This window comes from Megalopta genalis, unplaced genomic scaffold (genome assembly GCF_051020955.1).
Source record: "Megalopta genalis isolate 19385.01 unplaced genomic scaffold, iyMegGena1_principal scaffold0031, whole genome shotgun sequence".
In the NCBI taxonomy this organism is placed as follows: Eukaryota; Metazoa; Arthropoda; class Insecta; order Hymenoptera; family Halictidae; genus Megalopta; species Megalopta genalis.
This window is the reverse complement of record NW_027476100.1, coordinates 1,692,663-1,715,730: the sequence shown is the minus strand read 5'-3', so window position 1 is coordinate 1,715,730 and position 23,068 is coordinate 1,692,663. Positions and strand designations below refer to the sequence as shown.

The following is a 23,068-nucleotide window of genomic DNA, read 5'->3' as shown; positions in this document are numbered from 1 at the left end:
CCTTTCTACGAAATCTGAAATCATCGTTGAGTGAGTAAACGAATCATCTTCCACTCCCAATTTCCTTCCTGTCGTATTCTACTTCCATTAAAATGGCATCTGAAAGTAATAAATCACAAGTTTTGAAAAACTTGAAAAGGAAGCGTGCTACCATTAAGTCGCAAGTAACGCGTTTAGGAGCGCGCGTTGAAACTACGGAAGGTTCAACGCTCAACTCCCTCGAAACCCTCACCACTAGATTAGATCAGCTTCTTAGTGCGTATGAGGACACACAATTTGAGATAGAAGGCGAAGATGTTTCCTCAGATCATGACGCGGAGAGAGACACCTTTGAGAAGCATCACGCTACCATCATGAATTCAATAAATTTACGCAAAAATTCATTGAGAAACACGCATAGACCCAATCTCGCAATTAGGAATTCAACAGAATCTCCAAATACTAATAAGGTGACACAAGCTAGCTCTTTACTGCCACAAATTCAAATTAGGCCATTCGACGGCAACCCATTAGAATGGAACAGCTTTCGCGATACATTTGATTCGCTGGTCCACCAGAACGAAGATCTACCGGCCGTACAGAAATTCCACTTACTTAAAAACGCCTTACGTGGAGAAATAGCGTCGGTGATCACCCCGCTGACTGCATCAGAGGAGAATTATATAGTTGCTTGAGAATTATTGCAAAAACGTTGCAACAAACGTCGGCAAATTGTGTATGCACATTTAAAGTCTTTGTTGGAATTACAAGACGTTAAGGTAGATTCCCCGGACAGATTGCGCGTGTTAGCCGAGCAAGCTGAAGTGCACGTAAACGCTCTGAAGGCTCTGGAACAACCTGTGCAACATTGGAGCACATTTTTAGTTTATCTAATCAGTAACAAGTTAGATAGGAATACCCGCAGAGCTTGGGATCGCACGTTAGAAAATCACGAGTTGCCGCAATTTGGACAGCTAGTCGAATTTATAAATAAACATGCGCGCGGAGACGAACGGGACAATAGCTTTGCTCGCCCGAATCAGCAAACCCAAATAGTAACGCGTTCACGCGAAAAACAACGCCATTTAGGGCAAACTTTCGTAACCACCAATTCGCGAATTGCGTGCAAAATTTGCAAAGGAGAACATTTTGTTTCAAGCTGTCCGAAACTTTTAGAAGTAACCCCTGGAGATCGCTTAGGCATCGTCAAAAGGGGAAAATTATGCATCAATTGCTTGCGGAGCGGCCACACAGTCGCCTATTGTAGATACACTAACTGCAAAAAGTGTGGTAAAAAACATCATACTCTTCTACATATTGCGGAAAGGGAAACTAATAGTCAATCAGAGATTGAGAGACCCTCCTCCCCATCACCCACGCCACAAACTTCGAGATCCTTTGCCGTTAATAGTTGCAACGAAGTATTATTAGGGACAGCGATCGTTACCTTTGTAGCTCGCGATAAGAGTGAACACGATTGTCGTGTGCTGTTAGATAGCGGTTCACAAACAAATTTCATAACCGAAAGAATGGCCGATAAGCTACAATTGAGAAAACGGGAAATAGATTCTTCGGTAGGTGGAATTGCCAATGTCGAGACCCGCGTCAAATATCTGGTCAATGCCGTAATTAAATCACGCACCACCCAATTTAATGATACGGTAACTTTAGTGACGCTTCCTTCCATCACTGGAATGCTACCTTCGCGCCAGGTAAAACGTACCGAAATTGATATTCCGACCGAAATAACGTTAGCTGATCCTGAGTTCAATATTCCGGGCCCAATAGATGCAATTCTCGGGAATCAACTGTCTTTCACACTTTTATGTTTGGACGAATCAAACTTTGTGCACAAAATATTATCATTCAAGAAACATTAGTAGGTTGGATAGTCACGGGAGCTACAACCAAACAAGAACAAGTAGCAAAGGGAAAACCCTCAAGATCACTGCACGCATCCTCCTTAGACAATGCGCTAACAAAGTTTTGGGAGATAGAAGAAATAGCAGAGCGCAAAAATTTATCTAGCGAAGAACAGGCATGTGAAAATCACTTTGTTGAAAATACAGTTCGCGATGTACATGGACGCTATATCGTGCGCTTGCCATTTAACGATAGGAAAAATTTCATAGGCGAATCTCGAGGTCTTGCTCTCAAGAGATTTTATTCTCTCGAACGCAAATTCTGCAAAGACCCTGATCTTCTTATACATTATAAACAATTCCTGTCAGAATATCTAGCATTAGGCCACATGACAGAAGTCAGTGATGCACGAGATGGCAAGGAGTTTTACTTACCGCACCACGCGGTAATAAAGGAGTGCAGCTTCACTACTAAGGTCAGGGTAGTTTTCGATGCCTCGGCTAAATCCTCATCGGGCGTATCCTTAAATGACGCACTTTTGGTCGGTCCCACCATTCAAGATAACTTATGGGCAATTTTACTACGATTTCGCTTTCACATGTTCGTCCTGACAGCAGACATAGAAAAAATGTTTAGGCAGATTAAAATGCATCCCGATGATGCGAAATTTCAAAAAATATTATGGCGCGATTCGAAGGAAGAGTCAATCAAAACGTTCCAATTAAATACGGTCACGTATGGAACTGCTTCGGCTCCTTTTTTAGCGGTACGATGTCTACAGCAACTAGCCGAAGATGAACAGATCAGATTTCCGAATGCGTCGCGAACCTTTAAAGAAGATTTCTATGTCGATGATTTGCTCACCGGCGCATCTACCTTCAATGAAGCAATCAACTTACGCAATGAGTTGATTGATTTAGCTAGAAATGGGGGCTTCCATCTACGTCAATGGGCCTCAAATAACCAACCATAAGTTGATTAGCGATTTAAAGGACCATGACGATCGACAAGCGATATGCTTAGATCTCAGTCAGACAAAGAAAACTCTGGGAGTTTTTTGGAATCCATCCAGTGATTCCGTAACTTACGCGGTAAACTCCTTTAGCGAAACTAGACTCACTAAGCGACTAGTTTTATCTCAAATAGCGCAATTATTTGACCCCCTTGGACTTCTCGTGATTATACGGGCAAAAATAATTATGCAAGACATTTGGAAGTCGAAAGTCACTTGGGATCAACCAATTCCGCAGGATATAGCCGAGGTGTGGTTAGAAACCAGAAATGAACTGGCTCAATTAGACAATTTTTCGTGCCCTCGGAGGGTAATGTTAGAAACCTCACGAGAAATACAACTCCACGGCTATTGCGATGCTAGTGAAAGGGCCTACGGCGCTTGCATATACATTCGTACCCTAGACCACTCAGGTAGGGTACGGGTCTCTCTATTATGCGCAAAATCCAAAAAAAGTAGCCCCTCTTAAAATCCTATCATTACCGCGGTTAGAGCTTTGCGCGGCTAGGTTATTAACGTGATTGTATAAGGAGGTAGCGAAGGCGTTGACCAATATAACTTTTGACGCGATTAGGTTTTGGTCAGATTCAACTATTGTGTTGCAGTGGATTAGGACAGCTCCACATTTGCTGAAAACCTTTGTAGCCAATAGAGTCAGCGAAATTCAAACAGACTCGGACCCACGTAACTGGATGCACGTATCAGGACGTGATAATCCAGCAGATTATATTTCTCGCGGACAATTGGCATCCACATTTATGAATAATAAGGTATGGCTAAACTGTCCTGCGTGGCTCTCCCTAGACGAATGCTTTTGGCCACAATTGGACATTCCGCAAAGAGAAATTCTCGAGCGGAAAACCACAATAACGTTCCTTGCACGAGAAGGGACGAATGACCTGTTAACGCGATACTCTTCCATTGCGCGACTTAATAGAATTGTAGCTTACACACTACGATTCATTCACAATTGTAGATCGAAAAACAGACTTACGGGAAATTTATCAACTACAGAAATTCGCAAGGCGCATTTAGTTATCATTAAAAAAGCCCAGTTAGAGGCATTTCCGATAGAAATAATCTGTTTGGAACGAAAAACAGCTATGCCCAAAGGAAGCAGAATATTAAATTTAAATCCATTCCTCGATCAGGATAAGCTTCTACGAGTAGGAGGTCGGCTAAGACATGCCCCATTAAGTTACTGTCAAAAACACCCATTGTTATTACCCCATAGGCACCATATTACAAATTTGATAATTGAAAGCGAGCACCTACGTCACTGGCACGCAGGCACACAGGCAACTCTTAATGCGGTCCGACAAATTTATTGGCCAATAGATGGAATGAGAGCCACGAAGATCGTCATACACAAATGTATAAGGTGGTTTAGAGTAAAACCAAAGGTCCCAGCATATATAATGGGCGACTTACCCAAGAATAGAGTCACCAGGGCACGACCGTTTCAAAACGTAGGCGTGGATTATTGTGGTTCATTTTTTATAAAGGAAAAAAAGGTTCGTAATCGTTGCAAAATCAAGACGTACGTAGCGATTTTTGTATGCTTCGTGACCAAGGCCGTTCATCTAGAACTTACATAGGACCTTACCACTGAATCTAGCTTAGGAGCATTCAAGCGATTCTTTGCCAGAAGAGGAAAGTCCACGAACATTTACTCCGACAACGGCACTAATTTCGTCGGCGCCAAAAACGAAATCACAGAAGTTCAAAGATTTCTCAGCTCCAACGAGCACAATAGTAAAATTAATCGTTTTTTTATCGGACCAGGGAATTAATTGGCACTTCTCTCCGCCTCGGTCTCCACACTTTGGTGGATTATGGGAGGCCGCCGTAAAGTCTTTTAAAGGACATTTGTACAAAACTATAGGAAACGAGCTGTTCACATTCGAGCAACTGAACACTTATATTATCGAAGTAGAAGCCATATTGAATTCCCGTCCCCTAACTCCCCTCTCCTCAGATCCGAACGATCTTACTGCTTTATCACCCAGTCACTTCCTAATAAGTGATTCGTTAATGCAACTCCCTGAGTACGATTTGCGAGACACACCCGTTAACAAACTTTCGTCATGGCAACACATCCAGCGAGTGAAACAACACTTCTGGAATCGGTGGAGTAATGAATATTTACAGACGCTGCACACCAGAAACAAATGGCATATCCCGAATGACACCGAGCACAAGAAGGGTACATTGGTGATCATCCGGGAAGACAACACACCTCCGTTAACCTGGAAACTAGGACGGATCATTGACATTTGTCCAGGCGGGGACAAAATAGTGAGAGTCGCGACTGTCAAGACGGCCCAGGGGACCTACCAGCGGGCCATTAAAAAATTGTCCCCACTTCCCATTGATGACCCGGAATAAGATAATACACCCAAACACCGTTAGAACTTGTAATCACTCAGAAATTTGTGAATACTTATTCCCATTATGTATACATGCGTATTAGTGTAACTAGAGTTAAGTTAGGACAGTAGTATTGTCAATCATTCGTTACAACGACAAACTAGACCAGCCCTCTTCAAATGTAAATTGAGCGGTGCACTATCAATTTAGTAATTTCGAACGTAACCGTTCAAGGTGGTCGGTATGTTAGCGCACAGCACTAATGTCTTTATGACACGGACGTGCATAACCGGCTGTTTTTCGAGCCCATGTTTTTTGGGAAATCGTTTCTCTCGGTCTCGATGGCCGGGACTAGTTATAGAGAAGGAAAGGTTCCGAAGGGTCAGCCTGACATTGTTTTATGACGGTCATGCCTGGAGGAACTTTCCTGTCTTTGCCGGGGCCTTGCGGCCGTCTGCTTTGAAACGGACCAGCTGATTGGCTATTGCCAAAATCGGGCAGGACCAATCGGCGAATAGTGTAGGTGCGTTGGAGGGATGGTAGTCTGCTACGAGCGAGGGTATTCTCTGATAGAGCTTCAGAGTTGTAATAGAAGTCGTAGCATCAAGACATCCTGACCAAGGGTGTACTGTAGTCAGGGGCTCAATACAAAATAGCAGGCAGAATCCGGTTCTTTATTTTATACAGTCCACAAATATAGCGTCATAATTCGTCGCTATTATTGACGACGCTGTGACGCCCCAACAAGCAGTCTCCATCTCAGCAATCTTGATGATGGGTCCTTGACGCTCATCAGCCAGACCAGTGCCTTGTGGTCGGTTTGAATTTTAAATTTTCTCCCTAGCAGGTACTGTCTGAGGCGACGTATCACCCATACGACGGCGAGCATTTCCTTTTCTGTTGTCGAGTAGTTAATCTCGGCAGGGTTCAGCGTTCTCGAGACCTAGCAGCACGGGTGTCCTTCCTGTGAGAGGACTGCTCCGATACCATAGTTGGATGCATCGGTTGTCAAAGTGAACTGCTCCGAGGAATTCGGGTATCGTAATACCGGGCTCTTCGTGAGGTGTTGCTTTAGTGTGTCGAATGCGTGTTGGCATTCTTCTGTCCATTCCCACTGTTTGTCCTGCTTCGTCAGATCTATGAGTGGTTTGGCTATTTTGGAGAAATCTTTAATAAACTTACGATAATATCCAGCTAAACCGAGGAAACCCTTTACTTCCTTTGGTGTACTGGGCTGTTTGTAGTTCCTGACAGCTTCTATCTTGACTTCATTCGGTTTGACACCATCTTTGGTTATGGTGTATCCGAAGAATTCCAATTCGGGTCGCAAGAGTTCGCATTTATCTGGCTGTAACTTTAAACCGGTGGCTCGCAAGCGCTCCAGTAGTATTACCAGATTTTCGTTGTGTTCTTGGATCGTAGATCCGTACACCACTATGTCGTCGAGATACACGAAGCACGTCTTGCCAATTAAACCTCGTAAGGCTTGGTCCATCATCCTCTGGAACGTGGCGGGCGCGTTCTTCAGTCCAAAGGGCATGCGGTTGTATTCGAAGTGCCCCTCGGGTGTTGAGAAAGCCGTGTATTTTTTGCTTTCTTCGTGCATTGGGATTTGATGAAATCCGGCGGATAAATCAAATGCACTAAAGAATTTCGCGTTTCCCAGATGATCAAGAATATCTTCGATGACGGGCAGCGGATAGGCGTCTTGTGCTGTTCGTTCGTTTAATCGACGGAAGTCTATGACGATTCTCCACTTTTGTTTTCCTGTTGCATCGATCTTCTTTGGTACGACCCAGAGCGGAGAGTTGTATGGCGACTCCGAATTCGCGATGATTCTTTTGTTCATCATTTCGCTCACCTGCTTCCTTATCTCGTGCTTGTGGGCTTCCGGTGGTCGGTAGCTCATAATGTTGATCGGTCTCTTGTCCGTCAACTCTATACGGTGCTCCGTTAGTCTCGTCTGTGGGAGTTCATCTCCAGGGAGGTGAAACACATCGGAATAGGAGGCCAATATCTTCCAGATGCTGTATCTTAGGTCGGCTTCTATGTGTTGTAACCGTGTATTGTCTCGTAGGAGCTTGACGCGTCCGGCTATGCTGGTGTCGTTATTCTTCTGGTGGTCTTCTTTTACGTCTATCTTCGTAACTCGAAACGTGTCGTCGGTGATCTCTCTTTCGGAGTCACTGGCGTTTGTCACGTATGTGGAGATTTGTCCATTCTTTGCTTCGTGAAGCGAGAGGTTATGTATCCAGTAATTAAATTTTCGCATAGCACGATGCCGTTCTTGGTAGGCGTCGTAACGCAAACCATAACGCTCGTGTGTGCCGGGATCTTGGCGTTCTCGGTGTGCAACTTCAGGGATTTATTGTCCAGCTGAATGTTTTCCTTGGTTAGTTTCCAGTTGTACTGGTCGAGGAATGGTAGTTCGACTATCCCGTCTTCCACCAATGGGCATTCTTTAGTAATAACGTGAAATTTGGAGGTCTTACCAAATATGGTCAATTCCAATGCCTCCCTGCAGGTGTAGGTGCTGTTACCCATTGTGAATTTCTTTACCTCGGCGTACCGATGATAAGCTTGGGCGGCGTTTTCTTTCATTAGGTTGATATCTGCGCCGGTGTCGACTAACATTCGACGAGTTCGGCCGTTGACCCGAAACCATATGCTCCGAAGTGTTGTTCCGGATCGATTGACTCCTGGTTTTCGTTGACCGACTCTTCTTCGACTGTTTCTGTTTTGGTTGCCCGAATGCTCGGTGGCGGTCTTCCTTGATCTGTACGTATCCGAAAATTCTGATGTTTACGGAAACAGTCGGCCTCAGTATGTCCGTATCGCCTACAATGTGTGCATTGCATTGTTGCGGTTCGTTGACCTTGCGTTGACTCGGATGTTCGTGGTCGGACTGGTGGACGAGGTGTCGGTGGGCCCCTATTAGGTGTTGGTTGTTTTGATGCAAGGTCTCGTTGTTGATTCTGCTTTCTCTCGCGGTTGCGGAGCTCGATTGTGAGCGCCTTTGTACGTGCCTCCTCGATATTACGCGGCATCGCGTCTTCCACGCGGTTGGCGAATTCTTCGCGCAATCCATTGATGTAGGTTCGCACAGCAGCTTCTTCATCGATTTGCAACACAATCCTGCATTTAGTGGGTAGTCTGTGCTCCGCTTCGATGGCATAGCGAAGTTCATTCCACTTTCCATTATACCTCTGGGAGTATGAATTGACCGATTCTGCATCTCTTTGGCGGATTTGTCTGAGCCGTGTTTTACAGATTTCGGTTGAGGCGGCTCCTGTAATGTTGCGTCGCAACGCGGCATACAGGTCATCGTATGTTTCGATAGTTTCAAATCGAATGGCGTCCCAGGCGTTGTCTTTGATTTTCTCGGCCAAGATTAGGTCAAGCAGTATGCATGGTCGAGTTGCTCGTGAGCAGGCTCTTCTTACCTGGCGGATAAAGTCCTCGACTCCCATATCACCGGTGCCTCTTATTTCTCTAATTGTTCGTATTCATTCGGATGGGCTCATCAACTCATTGTCTTGGTATGTCCACTCACCTGGTGGGGATCGTTGAAGCGACGCGTTATCTATCCCTCTGTTACCTGCCTGATCCTCGTCCGATGTGACGTCACTGGCTGGTTGCTGGTGTGTCGGGCGTGGCTGTTGAACAGGGCATTGATATCCACACGGAAAGCCGTTCTCGTGCCTGTTTCCGACTATCGATTGACCGCGCGCATCGCGCCGGCTGAATATTCATAAATATACACGGCCCGATGATTCCACCGAGTGCAGAGACTCGCGCGGGATGTAAGCCCGCCATTGCGCCGGCCCGTATGCCGGCTATGTTTGTATAATCGAAAATTAATTACCAGGAATTCGCGTGCCCCGCTATATTAGTGATCCGCATCTAAAATGCGCCAGATGCTGCGATTCATGCGCGAAATCGTGATCCAACCTAGATATTAAACACGATTGTGTAGTATGTGCCTCCATTTGCCGAGCTTACAGGGGCTTCACCATCCTTCACTCTTCGGCAACGCAATAGAGTCTGCGGGAGCAGTGATTAGTATCGTTATTAATGGTTGGTAAACCTTCGCGGGCCAGGATTTATCGGAATACTGGAAATATTTCTTCTCGGAGAAGCGATGAGAGTCGGCTCGTCTGTTCATTGATAAGGCATAATTGTGACAAAATGTAAACTTCGTTGCAATGTTTTGGTCCTAATCAACCGGGGATTATCATTTAATCTTCTCGCAGGTACAGCACAGATTCCGGAAAAATTTCTTACACTCGACACGACATTATTGCAATTAATCGTTGATGGAGGACCGTTTTACTGTTCGGCTCACACGGATAGAGATTTATAGTGCTTCAAAAAAGCACATTCAGCTTTTTCGTAATAACTTCACGTAAAGAAATGGCACGTTAAAGCAATCCGGGCTTCCCGAGGCACGGTGCACACGGGAATGATATACTTGCTTCGGGAACGTTAATGGGAAAATAATTCGACTCGCGCGAATATTTAATTGTCGCGAAACGATCGAATAACGATGATCGCTGGAATCAAATGAAAATTAAAGAATAATATCGCTTTCAAGAAATAAGTAGCTGCACTTTTCCATAGAACTGAATTTAATATTTTATATCTTTGATTCAATTTAATAAAATATACAAATGATTAACCACGAAATTGTTTTGTCATTATAAATACGTTGCAACAAATACAACAACATTACGTTATATGCTCATTTACGGTATATACTCATAATATATTGTTTCGCTCTTTACGCATTATTCAAAAATCATTGCTATTTTCGATTCGACGTGAGAGATAGAAAGAACCCCGGTGACATGTTTACGACGACGCGTGCAAAATATTTTGACCTGTCTCTCCATTTACAATTTGATGTAAATGCAACATTATATTTATCAATTTTGCAACGGTTCTGGCGGTCGACCGTAGAATATTTTTGTTCGTCGCAACGATAATGCGTCGCCGGTTCTGTTCAACGATTAACTTTGTTAATTATCATCGCTTATCGTCTCTTGTAATTTTATTGTAACTCCAAGGAGTAATTACTGTATTGCCAATCACGTTTGAATACCGTTCTGAACGATGCGGGAACAAAATGAACCGGAATCCAGAAAATAACCGTACCTTCCTTTGTGGATTATAATTCTCTGTCGAATCGAAATTGCTCCGACTCAATAATTTTAAGCTGCGCCCCCCCCCCTGTTTATAAATTAATGCGTTAAATGAAACTAGCACGCGAAAGCTAATTTCCTTCGTTACAGTTCGTTTCACGCGGAAAGAACCGAACTGGAAGATAGAATGTTTAATCCGATATGGAATCGATATAGAGTCCCGATGTAATAATTGGCATCTACAGAAACCGTAATCGGAGCCAATATAAACGAGATCATATTTCATCTTACAACTGGACCGCGGATCTTTATGCCTTTATGTCATGCGCACACTTTTCAAACGGGAGGGAACCTATAAATTGTCTTAGTTACAATAGCATTTCCTCATTTTAAATCTACTTTATTTCTGTCTATCATGTTTCTATTTCTATTCATATAAACACTCTGCTAATCTTTTCAACGCCGCGTCTAAATGAAGGAACCTTCTGCATACGACCATGTATTATACAAGATTATGTCAAAATTATTGCACAAGCGAGAAATGAGGGATTCCTGTGGTCATTTGAAGCAACTTTTTCCTTAGCAAAATGCAATCTGCGACTTCGTTTACGAGTTATTAATGAAAAACTCTGGCCAATGAGAGATCGCGTACGGCTGACGCCCCACTCTCACGACCACTGCCGCTGCGCAAGTGCGGTGCGCCGGTCACACTCGATCTCCGATTGGTCAGTGTTTTTTTATAATAACTCATAAACTAATCCGCGGATTGAATTTTCGCTAAGGAAGAAGTTGTTTCAAATGACGCGAACCCCTTATTTCCCGCTTGTACAATAATTTTGAGACATTTAGTGTGAATCCGGCCACCACGAAGGTGACGCGGATATGTTCCCTCGCCCTTTCGGGCATACGCAACTAAGTTTCCATCTATCCCCGGCGGCCCCATGTTCAAGGGAAAAGGCCGAGGAAAAATCCGCACGTGCCATTAAGACGTTTACGATGGACGAGTTCTTTAGCCGCCAGCGAATTTCGGTTTCCTTCCATCCGCTGGCGCCCACGGGGAACCACGGGGAGGCGAACTCGTGACGCGACGCCTCGCGTCCACTAAACGAAGACCCAGGAAATTGGGATGGGTGTTGGAGTAGGGATTTGTTCTACCGGAAGCCCTTTAGCCAAAGGGTCTCCCGGCAGAAGTTTGCGAATAGCTGGAAAGCCTTTTCTGACGACACGAAGTATTGTGCCGCCTCTGGCCATTTCCAGCTTTCGCTCGGGGTGATGTCCCGCAGAGCCTCTCTCTGCGGGTCGAAGTCTTTGCACTGGAGAAGGAAGTGGTCTACCGTGTCCGACCCGTGACCACACGCACACGCCTCACTGTCGGCAATCCCGTACGCGAGGAGGCGCGAACGGAAGTTCCCATGTCCAGTGAGGATTTGTGTGGTGTAGTGGTTCGGAATCATCCACCCGGCCGCCATCCTTCTCTCAATGCTGTTGAAGAAGGCGAAAGTTGTGCGGCCTTTGTGGGAGGAGTCCCACATGGATTTCCACACCCTTTTCGCCTCAGCCACGATCCTATCTTTCGCATCGTTGGTTCCCGCTGAGACCACGATGTTACCGAACCTAGCGTCCATATTTCTTCTAACTTGGTAAAGGGCTTTGGCCTGCTGTAGCTCAACCCCGATGGGAAGGGTACCGGCCACCACGCAAATGCTGTCCCACGATAACCAGCGGTATGCGCCAGTCACCGCGATGAGAGCACGGCGCTGTGCAGCTCTCAGTATCCCCAACACCCGGCAGCAGCGTAAGTTGCTACCTAGATAAAAACCCCGCGGTACACGGCCGAGAGCGCTCTGAAACCGAGCCCCCATCCGCGTCTCGCGAGCCTGCCAAGTTTCGCGAAAAGCGACCCGACTTTGTCGCTGATATATTGACAATGGGATAGGACACCCATGTCCCTATCTAAATGGACGCCTAGGTATCTAACTGTGGGTTTGAATTTAATTGACCTCGCTCCGATCCGAATGATCGGCGGTCTTTTCTGGAAGTCTATTTTCGATACGCGGACTACTTTCCTTTTCCTATCGGGACGCGATCCTCCCCGCCGGTCTATTTTTTTTTTGTTTTTCCCTGTCTACGTACCCATTCCGGAATACGATCGCTTCCGATTTCGAGTCGGTTCCTCGTAACCTGTACCAACGTGCACCAACCTAGGATCTGGTCAACAACGCGTTGACCCTCGATCTCTAGGTCTCAACGGCTATTACCACCTACGAGGACGATGAGGTCGTCCGCGTAGGCGACGAACCTATTCTCAACTGAGGTCACGAGTAACCTTGGGAGACCGTCGAACATTAGGTTCCACCACGCGGGGCCGAGGAGCGAGCCTTGCGGGCATCCCCTTGTCGCGCGCTTGGAGATCCTGTCTGTTCCTACCGTGAGACTGACCTTGCGGTCCTCGAAGTAATTGGAGATTACCTCGAAGACGTTGCCCGGACAGTCTCGATTCTCGATCCCTAAGACTACCTAGCACTAGTGGCCACCAGACATTGTCGAAAGCTCCGGAAATGTCGAAGAGTAGCGCGATCACATGCCGATGCTCGATGTCATCAACCATGCGGCGCAACTCGACAATTGCATCTTCAGTCGACATTCCGCGCGTAAAGCCGTACTGTCTGCTGGAGATGCGTCCCGTTGCCATCGCCGTCTGTTCGAGTCTGCTAGCCCCGACCGCGGTAACAGGCAACACCTCGGTGTTGTTGCGGTGGGGCTTCGTCGGCAACAGTCTCGACTGAAGCCAACCTGCACGGGATCGGGCGAAAGCCGGCGACTCTACCTCCCCGTGGTCTCCGCTGGACAGCGCTGGCCGGCGCCAAGCGACGGCCAGGGCTGACTAAATGAGTCGCTTCCTACTAGGTAGATCCAACTTGTTCAATGAGGCGTACTGTCGAGGGCAGGGTTTTTCCAAGCCAATCCTGGCATAACATCTAGCCAGCGGTTCCCCTGGCGGTGGCTCGCTGGAGCGTGGCGGCCAAACAACATCTGGCCGGTCCAAGCCGATATGGGCGCAAGCCTCGGGTGCGGCCGGGTCGACTCTCGACCCATGGACCACAGCAAACTGTTCGAGTCTGCTCTTAAGGAGCTTCTCGAATGTCTTCCCGATCACGGAGAGGAGACATATCGGATGGTAGAATTTGGGGTCCTTTTCGTCCTTTCCTTCGCCTTTTAGGAGGATTCTCAGAGAGCCCACCTTCCAGGCGGAAGGGAAGACGCCCCATCGAAGGCACCCATTGAAAAGTCGCGCGAGTTCTCCGGGGATTAATTTCGCGGTGGACTTGTACCTCAATGAGGTCCGGTCTTGGCGCCTTCTTATTACCGAAGGAACGAATCGCTCCGGCCACCTCCGCCAAGGAGAAAGGCGGGGCGTCGGCGGTATTCGGGGCGATTCGCGCCTCTTCCCGGAGAACTCTTTGTGTCGGCGAGTCGAGTTCAGGCCGGTCGTCAGGGACGTGAGCTTCCAGAAGCTTGCTGGCGGTTTCCAGAGTACCGGTTGTACTTCCATTATTGCGCCGGATTGTGCTAATCACCTTCTCTGCACGGAGTTTATTTGCATGGAGCTTGTAGACGATGCCCCAGGGCTCCCTGTTCCCGTTCGACATCACGAAGTTTTGCCAGCTTTCCCGTTTCGCCCTCCTCACCTCCCTGCTGTATTTCCGCAGCGAAGTACGGTACTCCTGCAGCTTTTGGAGGCGGGAGGGTACGTCTTGTGTCTTCTGGAAGGCACGTCTCTGCCGGTACGCGGCCTTTTTGAGCTTCGTTAGCTCTTTTGTCCACCACTGGTTGGACTTCCTAAACTTCCTTTTTCTTGGCATCGACGCGGTGCAGGCGTCAGTAATGACGGCTGTGAGCGTCTCTGCCATTCTACCTACCTCTTCCGCCGACCCGAGACTGAGGACTTCGAGCCTCGACCGTGAGAGATCGGACAGGGCCTCAGAGAACCGCTCCCAATCCGCTCGACGAGTATCGAAACGAGAGTTCGCTGTTCCCTGATTTCCCGTCGCGGCCCTAGGTGCCCGCAGTCGGATGTCGATGGCATTATGATCACTAGTCGCCCATTCGCTTCTTATCCTCCATTCTTTAATATAGGGGACCATGGAGGGGGACGCCAGGGTAACGTCGATGTATGACGATCCTGTTGACGTCCAGAAGGTGGGTGGCTGACTAGCGTCGCGTTAGCTACTGTTAATCTAAACGCGGAGACTAATCTTTCTAACTGCGCTCCCCTCTTGTCTGTGCTTTGTGGGCTCCAGAGCGAGGATTGCGCGTTCGCGACGACAGAAATTAATATTCTCCCCCCCCCCCCAATACCAGGACTACCGTCTCCAAGTGCTTGAGGTGCTACTTTATCTCGTCGCGGTGCTGGAAGTAGCACGACACCGCGTAGAAGGAGAAGCCGGGGGCCAGCAGTGCTGCACATGCGCAGTGCGGGTTACTGAGCTGCGAGGTGAATGTGACTTCGAAGTGAGGGTTGCGGATGGCGACAGCGGCCCACGGAGAGTGGGTTTTCACCGCCGCCACTCTCACTCCGGTCCATAATCCGTTAACCCTATATCCTGCGCCTTGCCTGCTGACGCGTAGTTCCTGCAAGAGCAGGACGTCCAGCCGCTTTTGCGCTATTAATTCCCTAACTTCGCCCGTTACTACAGCTGAACGTCGCATGTTCAGCTGTAGGATCCTACTTCCCGTGGCTTCAGTCGCGTTCGCGGGTTTCCGGTTTCGCGTTGCGGTTTGTGGGACGCGGGGGTTGGTTTTCCTAAGTTTTCCTATGCTCACGGCGTCGTAACTTACGAGGTGGACGCGGACGGTGCGAAGACCATAATTTTGAGACAGTTTGTAGAAGAATTTAGAAGTCAAAATATACTTCAACGAATAATTTAATCATTAACACGTTCCGTGCAACGTGTACCATCGATGGTACACGCTTGCATGTTTACTTAGTGAACTGAACAATTTGTTTACAAGAAATTTAGAACCGAAGAATCAATTTCCACCGCAAGAATGGTCGTTGATAAGTTTTCGTTACGTTGTTATGTGTACGAGAATTAATAATTGCACGTAATACATCAAGTTTTAGTAAAATATCAAAGTGTGAAGATTCGAGTAAAAAAAGCTCGGCACGGAACGTGTTAAAAATGAGATTTAACTACAATTCCATTACCGCCAGTATATTAGAATTGCCATTTTACTAAATTATACAACGCTACAGTCGAATGTAACTTAACCGAGTTTTCAGAATACTAGCCGAAGCCGAGAATTGTAATCTGATTCTAGACTTCGCAAGACCAACTTGTAAAGAGAAATTACATGAATATTAAATACCCGCGCCGAGGATTCTTACGGATTTAACGCACGACCCGTGTTGAAAGTTCCTTGGCAAAACATAACGCCATAAAACAACGGTGTCGCGAGTCCTCACGTAAACGGAGTATTTTACTCGTGAAGAAGATACAAACGGAAACTGCATAAGTATAACAGCTAGGAATCGTGGGATATTAGTCACGCGACTTAATACTGATAAGAGTCGATGAAAAATGCGACCGAGATGAAAGAAAGGAGACCGTTGAAAGACCCCGCTGGGAACTCCAGATAACTTTGGGAAAGTACAATACTCATCCCCGGAAAACTTTCCGAGGAGAGCAGATAAATGGTTTTAATAGTATGATCGCCGGGGTCAACCGGGCCCGGTAAAATTACAGGCCTAACACAAGAATAAACCGAACGATAATAATGACCGAGAAGTGTTGAATGAATATTTTACAAGTTCTTTCCGCTGGCAATTATCGGAGGTTAATTGTGCAGCTTTTCTTTGCTGTGAATGTTGCCGAGAACTTCAATGCATAATAACTTTCCTTGATCATTCATATTAAAGCTTGATATATTATTAATTTATATCTCTGGCAAAAAGAGGCACTCGTCATATCAAATCGAATCTATTTGATAAGTGGGAAAAATATATGATGTACAATAATTTGGCTGGGGATTGTTATGCACGATAAAAACTTTCCGCATTTGTCGCAACAAATTGTAATTACTTAGCGAATCCTTTCCGTTTGATTGTTTTAGTAAATCGATTGTATTACGATACTGTTAACTGCTTTCAATTATTTTACAGTTTCAAATTGCGGTTACTCATTATTATTATTATTATTATATAGATGCACAAAATCGACAGCCTAGACATAATGACAAAAGAATATAAATGGATCTACTAACGATGATGATGATCTACTTTCGATGAAATTGTTTCGCCAGAGCGCTAGAAACTTTTACGGATGTTTCCTCAACGTTCGGACAATCTCGGGACTCAATTCTTGACATTGTTTACCGCGGTACATGTAATCGCTGCACCGCTTTAACTTAAACTTCCATCGATGTACTTCTCTTCGAAAACATTCTCTAATAGCGTGTACCTGCACTTCAAAACTACCCCGAAGACTGCCTCGGACACGTCGACCGCTGATTCACTGTATTTCGAGTCTCAGACTTATCGATCACATTTTCTCCCGAGCTCCTTGAACAACTGAACTTCTCTCGCAAATTTAGCTCTCACCGTTTTTTTCTCCGACACACGTACATATCGCAATGGCCACGCGAATTGGGGAAAAGAATGATCAGAGACATTTTTAAACCAACTACGGTGCCAATGCTCTCAACGATGGAAATCAAATCAGTGTTGAATAAAAACGGTTCCTAGACAATTATCAGATTCGAAGCATTGATCATTTATTTAAACGAACACTAACAGGCAAAACACTATACAATTCTAACACCGTACATTCCAAAAATTATCAGAATAAAAAGTTGATATTGTTCGAAATAGAGACACGTATTTGCTATCAACGGAATCATTGTTTTTTAATTTAATGTCGCATCTGCTTAATAGCAATTAGCGATCATTTATTGGATAATATGTGTAGGGTTACATGTAACGTAATATATACAATAGTTTCGCATTACATTTTTACATTATTTTCTTCATTAAGGCTTCTCAAATTACTATATAATTTCGCTAAACAATTTGGTTTCGTTTAAGTATGACACAACATTTACAACAGCATCATTTGTTAGACGAATAATACAAAAATGTCTTTGATTTTTTTACCGAACAAACGCTTTGTTATTACTTCCAGCAGTTTCTGCAGCTTTTCACCCCAATCCAAACCGATGTAACAAACTCGTGAAAAAATAAACTCTTCCACCATTTTCGCTAGAATTACAAGGACAATCTAATACCGACAGTCGAATCGAAAAGCAAAACGCTGCTACTGGCTAGAACTTTTCGCGCTTTAAATCAACGTGCTACGAAGGTAATCAGATAAAACGTCGCTTCAAAATAACCGCTCGGAGTTCGAATCGCTAAAAACAGGCGAAAACAAACGGAGCCCGATAAAAACCGGCAAAAACCAACAGAAGTCGATAAAAACCGTTCGTAAACCGCAATTATTTTCGCACGAACTCGACGCATTATCCCGCAGGTATTAACGGATAAGTTCACCTTTGGCCGAAATCGTACGGGAGCGTGAAAAATAAAAGCAAAATTGAACGATGCCCAAGGGTTGACAGCGAGAGGGGACCGGGCTTTCCATTTTTTCTCTCCCCCATAGACAACGGGCTGCTCGCTAGTTTAGCCGTAAATCCAGGTGTCGGGCGCATCGATGCGGATGAAGGTGAATTGAAGCGGGAACGAGCCGATGCGAAACAAAAAGGCCAGATCCGCGGCATTATCCAACATTCGCGCTCGCAATTAGATGTTGCGCGCTCCACCGAAAACGCGGCCGAACAATATTTACCGTCGCCGATCCCGCTTGATATCCGCGAGTTTATCCGGAAGATAAACGCTCCTGTAATCCGCTTTGTGGCTGATTGCCGAGATCCCGCAACTTGACATAATTTACGCCCCTGAACTCATTATAACCAGCGCGAGCCGCGAGTCGCGAAACGTCGCATTGCGAAGCGGAAATCTGTTTTTGGTGCTGGAAACTCGAATTTCGAGGTTGCAAATTTCGTTTAGCAGTAATCTAGCGGTGATGAACTAGTTAACATCGAATTGTCAAAGTTAGTATGCTAAGACCGCTGAACAGTCGTCATAACTACAGTAATTTCTCCTGAAAATGCCAATTTTCGGGTTGCTGTGAATTTCCCTCTGCTAATCCTAAGTCTCTGTAAATCATTACATCCTAACCGACAGTTTTTCTATAATAAATTCAAATAATACTGGCAAAAATAGCGAAGCTTATTAAAAGGATCCAAATAGGTATGAACGACAGTGTATGCGCCTACTTGATCCCACGTGTAGCGACAACCGAGGGCGTCAGCTCATGATCGCGATAGATCGTCGTGAGAAACATTGCATAACCGCTTCCAGTTCGTTCGCGTCGATGCTCGCCGCCAGGTGCAACCTACTTGCTTTGAGGGTAGAACGGAACCGGATGCGAATATCGTTATCGGACTGCTGCGGCCAGCCTTCTTTCGCTGGCTTTTCTCGTCCGGCCTCGGTCTATGTGCCATTTTAATTACGTGACCGATCCGAGAGCGCGGCTACCTTTGAGCTCGCCGACGCTTTGGAACAGGCCCAGTTCAACGGGATAGACTACGGCCACCGTATCATCCGTACACTCCGCGAGTTACGTCAATTCTTTTTTTTTTAACGGAGGTAGTTATGACGCTTAAAATGCCGGCTGATGAAGTTGCGGGCTTTCATTGGATTACGGTGATTGACCATCGGATATTTCACGCATCGGTTTACGAACGTGAACGCTATTTTAAATAATCGGAGGCTAGCGGAACCGGTTACTGTGCGGTGGGTGACCAATTGCTGTGCCTTTGGTTCGTTTTCGGGCACAATTAAATTTATATTTGTCGAATGAGATGTATTCAATTTTTATACAGTTTTATTTTGTTTATTTTGCAATTAGAAAATGTAATATGTTTTATTATTTATATACAGTTAATTGTATATATATTATTTATTACTAATTATATTATTATTATTAATTGTATTTATTATTTATTAATTATATATTATACAGTTATTATTTTTCCGGTTATTTATGGCACAAATGATACGAAGTAAGAATAGTCGAGAGTAAGCGAAATGATTCCGATGAATTCCTAGCTTTTCCCGGGCAATGCTCGACGTTTCTAACACAGCGAAAGAGTCTCCTACGAATGCTCAAATATGTATCTTGATGAAGCTTGCCACATCTCCGCAGTTGATATCCTACGGTATCATTTCTGCGACTGTCATCAATTTTTAATTTACCTCTTTGGAACCACACTACAGATCAATCACTCCAGTTTTCATTGCTCTCGACACAATCCGTTGAAAAGGATTGGTTACTCCTAAAAGGGCGTGTCTCTCGAAACACAGTGAAATGAAACATGGATTTGAAAGAGAATTAATCGATAGCCCTGTTATAAAGTATTTAAACTTCCCGAAACTTCTGTATAGGTGTTGAATACATTCAGTTGCCTCGCTGTTTCCAAACCAAAGTGTTTGTCCTTTGTTAACGCACTTTTGTGTTCGAGTAGAATTCACAGCTCACTTACCGACTTAATTAACTATTCCTAGTTAACTATTTAACGTGTAAAGAAAGATTTTTATATATTAACTAGTATATATTAATATATTAGTAAATTTATATATAGTATATAATATATTTATATTAATATACTAGTAATATACTACTACTCAAACAAATATTAATTTGTATATCAATATAGCATATATTAATATTAATATAATTAATGGCTATATTGATGCTATTGCTATATTGATATAAGAATTAATATTAGTTTGAAAATGTAATTCACGAATGCAGAAAATTCGCACTGTAATTAGTTCAGTCATATTTTTTTGAACATATTCTTCATCCTTTGTCGGTTACATACCGATTATCTTATCAAGAATTCTGTCTCCAGCAGGATAATTGATATCGACGGTGGCGGTACAATTTCATCTTCCCAGTTCCGCATCCGAACAAGCGCTAATTAGTTAAACACTTTGCTGATCATAATTAATACGGTCCTAATGAATATTCGCTGGCGGGATCGAGTTCCGCGAACTTAGCTCCAAGTTTGCCTGATTTGAACCTGGCTCGCTCCTAAGGGATTCCTGTAAAACCACACGGAACCAGCTAAATAGACAGTACCTCAGACGAGAAACAGTATCTCGAACCTCTGCTGCGAGAAATCGATATCAATAGCTTCGATGATATCTATTTTATTAAATAGAACGTTATTTCAAATGGATTTCTTTCTCTTTCTCTCTCTTTCTCTCTCTTTCTCTTCCTTTCTTTCTTACTTTCTCTCTCTCTCTCTCTCTCTCTCTCTCTCTCTCTCTCCAATAATGAAATAATCTAGAGAAAGACTAGTTATATATTAACACAAAATAGCAAATAATTTTGTCAAATAATGTGTATGCAAATAAGATAATATATTACTAGACTGCAGATTTTTATGCAGATTTTATGCAGATAAAAATTGTCTGCACTAATTACATGATACAGAAGCTAAATAGAGAGAAATACACACTTAATTTCTTAATAATACTAGCAAGTTGAAAATAGTTCAACAGTACTTTCTATCTGAAATATCGAAGTGATGAATAATCCCGTCATTGTATTTTTATTTCTCATTGTAGTAAAAGTTTAATTATTAATTTCACACGATTTCATTAGCTAAGAATATAATATCAATAAAGCGTTTTTAAAGTTTTTCCGTCGGGTCTATCATGACCCCAGTGTAAAAATCATTTTTGTAAAAACTCAAGATTAAGGATTAAATTAAGGGTTAAGTTAATGATTAAATTCCTTAAACGTTCTCGCCGACTCGTTTCACATAAAATCTACAGTCCGTGTATTAATTTAACGATTGTTCGTTGAAGAGATTTCCTTGAATAATTCCGAAGCTCGCTTTTCAAGTACGACCGCTTTCCGTTTGCTTATTTAAGCACGGTTCGGCCACAAATAATCGAAAATAACGTCCCGAACAGAGTCTCTAGTTTCTGTTGCGTTCCTTTTCCTCTGGCAAGGATCCGCTCGGAACGAAGCGGCGAGTTAGAGAATTTATAGACCGCGATTATATCTGAATTCGAAAGCTCAGAAACGATCATTCCAGCATTTATTTATCGTGGTCGTGTTATCGCATAGGCAACTGTGTAAAGCAGAACTGAGGAATAGTTGCGCGTAACAGCTTTATTGCTCCCGCCGCGCCGAGAGCAACTACTTTTCGGAATTAGCTGTTCCGCAGTCCATTCCCGATTATGAATCAGCCAGTTTTCCTACTCGTACTTCTCCCTTCCCCCGCCCTCCATAACGCATACTTCACCCGAACTCCATCTCTATTACCTCAGATCCCCATCTTAAGCGTCAAATTTAAATTTAAAGGATACCACGATTGCCCGACTCGATATTCAATCGTTGGCTGGGAGAACCGATTCCGAAGTCCCGATGAAATAAACACGAAACAAAATGCGATGTGTGTATAATGGCGGGCAATCTTGAAATATTAGGTTCTGAAATTAGTATTTATGTACTTGTGCTAATTGCAAGAATTTTGGCTCGTAGAATTTGATACTAATAACTGAGATTTATGGTAATAAACTGCTCCGAAAGATTACAGCATAGGCACATATCGGATGAGAATTGGTCAACTTTGACTGACGATAACTTCGCGAAAAATCATTGATTTTTATTTCAAATTAAAGCTTGAAACCTCTAGTTTAAGACGATATTTCTCAATTTTATATTCTACGCACTCTCGCCACTGTAACTATTTAAATCTGAATCCCTGTTTATCATATTGAAAATTGCCAAGTTTGAAGAAACGCACGGACTTTGTCAAATTTTTTCCGGGGATGCCGTTTACAGTAGAGTAAAGTTCGATCCTTCTTCTTTAATTTTTTTCTCGCAAAGTTACAGCACTTTAAAGTAACCAAACCCCATATGTCAGACTCCTGGAAAGAGGTGCAAAATCAAATCGCGTGCAAAATAAAAAATATCTCAGGGAAGGAAATTGGATGAAAACTAAATAGAATGTTTCCAATCATTTTCTACACTATTTCTTGATGTCCGATCAATCATTTGGAAATGCCAACGCCGACGGTACGTGTCAAAAATGCGCAAAAAACTTCATTTCTAAGTGAATAAATTGATGGTATCCGGCTTTAGATTTCGCAACAAACGAATTCCAATTTCTGCATACTGGAGCGATAACCAGCCGATGCTCATGCCCTGTGTCTACTTACACCCGGCGCAAAGTGTATTCTTGCGCGATTTTTAGGAAATCGGTAAAATAGCCGAAAGGCATCCCACGGGGAATTTCAACCGCGAGACTTATGCAGCATTCGGCATACGAATGTAGGAATACATCCGCGAATAAACCTAGACCGTCTGTATCGGTGGCCTGGATCTCACGTCCCGACTTCCAATATTTCGGCAAAGATACCTGGCGAAACCAGTAAAAGGGAGCAAATATTGGTTCGAGGTGCACGGACTCATCGCTGTCGTCAGACGTTTTCGGCGATCTTCAACGGCTCAACAGATATATCAAGTTCAAATATAATTATGTTGTATCTGTGAGATTTAATTGGTAGCCGGCGAATCTTTATGTATTTATGACGCAAGCTTCTAGAATGCAAGAATCCGGGCAT

The 23,068-nt window shown here is 44.3% G+C and overlaps 1 protein-coding gene across 1 annotated transcript in view; it reads right to left on the bottom strand.

Moving 5' to 3' along the window:
* Nucleotides 1–6,167: 6,167 nt before the first annotated feature.
* LOC143261038 (uncharacterized) overlaps nt 6,168–23,068 on the bottom strand; it is a 41,613-nt gene continuing 24,712 nt past the window's right edge. Inside the window, exons 7-12 of the mRNA XM_076527638.1 lie at nt 8,778–8,880; nt 8,668–8,714; nt 7,943–8,513; nt 7,507–7,851; nt 7,086–7,450; nt 6,168–6,725 (exon numbers count right to left, since the gene is read on the bottom strand). Of these exons, the coding sequence (XP_076383753.1) occupies nt 6,168–6,725; nt 7,086–7,450; nt 7,507–7,851; nt 7,943–8,513; nt 8,668–8,714; nt 8,778–8,880 (1,989 nt within the window). The remainder of the gene's footprint in view (nt 6,726–7,085; nt 7,451–7,506; nt 7,852–7,942; nt 8,514–8,667; nt 8,715–8,777; nt 8,881–23,068) is intronic.